The sequence below is a fragment of the Etheostoma spectabile genome, chromosome 16, assembly GCF_008692095.1.
Source record: "Etheostoma spectabile isolate EspeVRDwgs_2016 chromosome 16, UIUC_Espe_1.0, whole genome shotgun sequence".
Taxonomy (NCBI): domain Eukaryota; kingdom Metazoa; phylum Chordata; class Actinopteri; order Perciformes; family Percidae; genus Etheostoma; species Etheostoma spectabile.
In genome coordinates this window covers 22,970,911-22,974,625 of record NC_045748.1, presented here as the reverse complement: position 1 = coordinate 22,974,625, position 3,715 = coordinate 22,970,911, and the positions used below count along the sequence as shown (strand labels likewise).

General features: G+C 35.8%; 1 protein-coding gene across 3 annotated transcripts in view; it reads left to right on the top strand.

Moving 5' to 3' along the window:
* The first annotated feature begins 1,027 nt into the window (after positions 1-1,027).
* Positions 1,028-3,715, top strand: part of LOC116704141 (oocyte zinc finger protein XlCOF6) — a 7,412-nt gene continuing 4,724 nt past the window's right edge. The window contains exons 1-2 of one of the 3 annotated variants that reach the window (XM_032539405.1): positions 1,029-1,381; positions 1,490-1,603. In XM_032539405.1, coding sequence (XP_032395296.1) covers positions 1,283-1,381; positions 1,490-1,603 — 213 coding nt within the window. In that variant the 5' untranslated portion in view covers positions 1,029-1,282. Of the gene's footprint in view, positions 1,604-3,715 lie in introns of all 3 variants that reach the window. The other 2 variants (XM_032539404.1, XM_032539403.1) reach the window with 2 other exon arrangements.

Genomic DNA, 3,715 nt, shown 5'->3' with positions numbered 1-3,715 from the left:
ATTAATACAAAAGCTTTAAAGCTCCCCCCCCCCCACACAATGCTATTTACAAGAAAATCACGGTTAGAAAAAACTAAATGAAAGTCTCACAGGTTAGAAGTAAAATAATGCAAGTCAGCACCTACACAACGGTGAGAAATCTTTTTCTCAAAGCTGTTTTTAATTTGAGTTATTTCTTATTTGTTTTTCACCATAAGGGATGGTATTCACGTGCAGTTGATGGTTGTACTCATTCGGCGTAATGAATGTCTCCTGCTCTCCACTGGTAAAACCGGAGAACTACAACGGCACACTGCTATTCACATCTGTTCAGTGTGAGAGAGACAGACAGACATATAAATTATATATGATATACACAGATATATGGATTGATGGATGGATGGATGGATACATAGATACATAAACTAGACAGAAAGATATATATAGATGGACTTTATTAGTCCCAAATTGTGAAATGACTGTTACAGCAGCAAGTTATAGGGTCATGCAAACATACAGAAAAAACAAGAAATATACTAGAGCAATAAATTAATAATAGAAGATAAAATTAAATCAAAGATCAAAATGCCAGAACTGCTATTAAAAAAACAGTGTCCATACCATGTTGTATACTGAGCTCCGGCAAATATACTTTGAAAATAGACCTAACCAATTATAAACAATTACATAATAATAATAAACTATATTTATTCAAGAGGTCTTGACCTTGAACTTGGATAAAGGTCTTGAACTTAATAGGATCTACATAAATAAATAAATCTTCACAATTAATGTTGATATAATGTGCTTCCATACATTTTTTGGTTAACATATTTTGGTTAAGAGTAGAGTCATAGAGTTTAACTAAGTATATTTACTCAAGTACTGTATTATAAAGTAGTCTACAGTATTTGAGGTACTTGTACTTTAGTCTTTTCTTTACATGCTACTTTCTACATCTACTCCACTACATTTCAGAGAGAACAGAGTATTTACAGTGTGGTATTAGTGCTTTTACTGATGTAATGGATCTAAATGCTTTTACACAACTGTTGGAAACTCACGTTTTAGAGAGCAACTGCCAAAATATAAAAAAAAACAGGATAATAACTGTTCTTATGATGCTGTACCACTCCATCTCTTCTAGAGGGCAGAAGTCCTCCAGGTGTGCCTTAGTTAAAGCAAACGAAGAAGAAGAATGCGGAAAAACAACACTTATGTGCTCACTGGGCAAAAAGACACATTTGCTTTTAAAAGTATTCTGACAAACTCAATAAATTAGACCGTCACGTTCCTCGCTAACATGTTCAGCCTGGAGACTTTTGAGAGTCAGTTATCGGCTCTAATGGGGAGTGTGGTGGGCGTAGCGGTGACGGAGCTCAGCAGACTTTTGGCTAACGCTAACGCTAATGCTAACGCTAACTCTAACGCCAACGCTAATGCTAACGCCAACGCTAACGCTAATGCTAACGGTAACGCTAATGCTAATGCTAACGCTAACGCTAACGCCAACGCCGCTCAGGAGCGCTGTGCTGCGGCTCCAGGAACGGCTCTGAAGAGCGAAGACGAAGAAAGCGAAGTGACCCCACCGGAGGAAATACACCTGTGTAATGAAGCCATAACGGTAACACACCTGTCTCACGCACCCATTGGCGTCTAACGTCACGTGAGAGCAGTTGTTTTTTTTTTTTTTTTTTTTTTTTAGTAACAAAGAACACTTACAATGCCAGTATGTATAATTCAAATGCCAAAACCAGAGTTGATCATACAGAGAAAAAAAATTCTATATAAATCAAAATAAATGACAATAAAAAAAAAAAAAGTGTGGTGCAAATAAAGTCAAATGCATCACCGATACATGAGAAATGTATCAAACACAATTCCATTCTTAATTGCCTTTTTGTTCTTAATGCCTCTTATGGTGTTGTTGTATTGGTGCATTTCTTGAAAGAAGTGTTCAAAGCACGGTTTGGAGTCCGCCCATTTCATCTTGTGGACGTGGAATGTTCCGAATAACAAGATTAATTTTTTATAAAATAAATACCATCTTTATCCTTCTCACTGTCTTCAACGCAAATCAAAATATCTCTATCTTTAAATTGAATGGATTGCCCCGCGTTCCGTCTGATAAAATGTTGAACATCAATCCAAAATATTCACAGAAAGTACAAGAATATTCAATATCAAGTTTGAATCTCTTTAGTGTCCCTTTTTGCTGGATATATTTTATGCAGAAACCTCTTTCACTTTATTATTAAGACAAAATTTGTCTCCAATTAACCGGATCTTCTGCCAGTTCATTTCTCCATCCATTGAAGCCCAAAAGAATCTTCCTGAGGGCAGAGTTACCCCTTGCATACAATCCCTGATGTGTTTATTTGAACATTTATTCTTGGTAATGTCAATTCCTCCAAGGAACGTGAGAGCAGCTGTAGCGGTCGTGCAGTTGCTGAAAACTGCGTCATCAGGTTAAACCCTCGAGTTGTCCTCCCGGGTCGAAAACGGACGACAATTTGACATTTTTGTCCCTTTTTTACGACTTATTTTAGTTTTCACTAACACAACCTTACTAGTTTTACACTACTTTTGTAATTCGTGGTCAATAACACACATTTATATAGAATTACATTTGAGGTAAAAAAAGCAGAAATTATGAATTATTTTAACTAATAGTTAAGATCAGAGAAATGAAAGTGATCAATTGTATTTTCAAAGAGCGTTGTATGGAATCCAATCCATTTTTTTGTGGTAATTTGGTTAATAAGAAACCCATATTTCAGATATAGACATTTTTTAAAGGGGTCAGATTTGACCCAAGGATAACAGGAGGCTTAATTTAATATTATGGGCTGCACATTGCTAATGCACATTTCAATTATGCACTAAAGACTTGAAAAAGGGACTACCCATGAGCCTTAAAGGGATACACAAATTCATTGATTCATTGTGTGGTAATGCGTGTTATCGGTCATGTTTGTGCCTCATTAACGTAGACGTGTTACAGCTATTCTGAGTTTTTTGTTGTTGCTGGTCAGCAGCGTCATAACCATTTCATTCACCAATTTCAACTTAGTTGAAAGTTGACAAAGTGCAACAACGAACCCTAGCTCCAAGTAAATCGAATTCGGCTTTCACTCAAAACCATATCTCTAACTTTTCAGATTTTACAGGAGTCCTATCAAATTAGAAAAGTTACTGACATGGTGATCTTGCACTTCTTACTAATTGAATAGCTTGTTCCATACAATAAATTAAAACGTCCCTCAACAAAAACGGAGCCCAAGGTCTTCACATTTTTGTTATTGTCCAATTATTAGTCCAAAACCCATTACAACTGAAAGAAGCAGAGCACATACCCTAACCCCAAATACCGTATATGGCATGTTTTCCTCGCGATTATTCTGACTGATATTGCGATTTCAATAGGATTCATGATGATATTTGAGGGAATTATTATTTTTGTATTGGCATTGTCATTGAAGCATATTCAAATTAAAGAAATTAAAATGATTATAGTGATTTTCGCGAGGATCTGTACCAAACCAAGGATAGGATTTGTAGGATCTGGAGCACCACAATACTTTATTCAGAATGGTTTCACACTACGGAAGAGGATTAGGGCCACTGGTGAAAAATGTATGTGAGTTCAGAATTCTGACTTTATTCTCAGAATTCTGAGAATAAAGTCAGAATTCTGACTTTAATCTCAGAATTCTTTTATTAATTCTAAGATTAA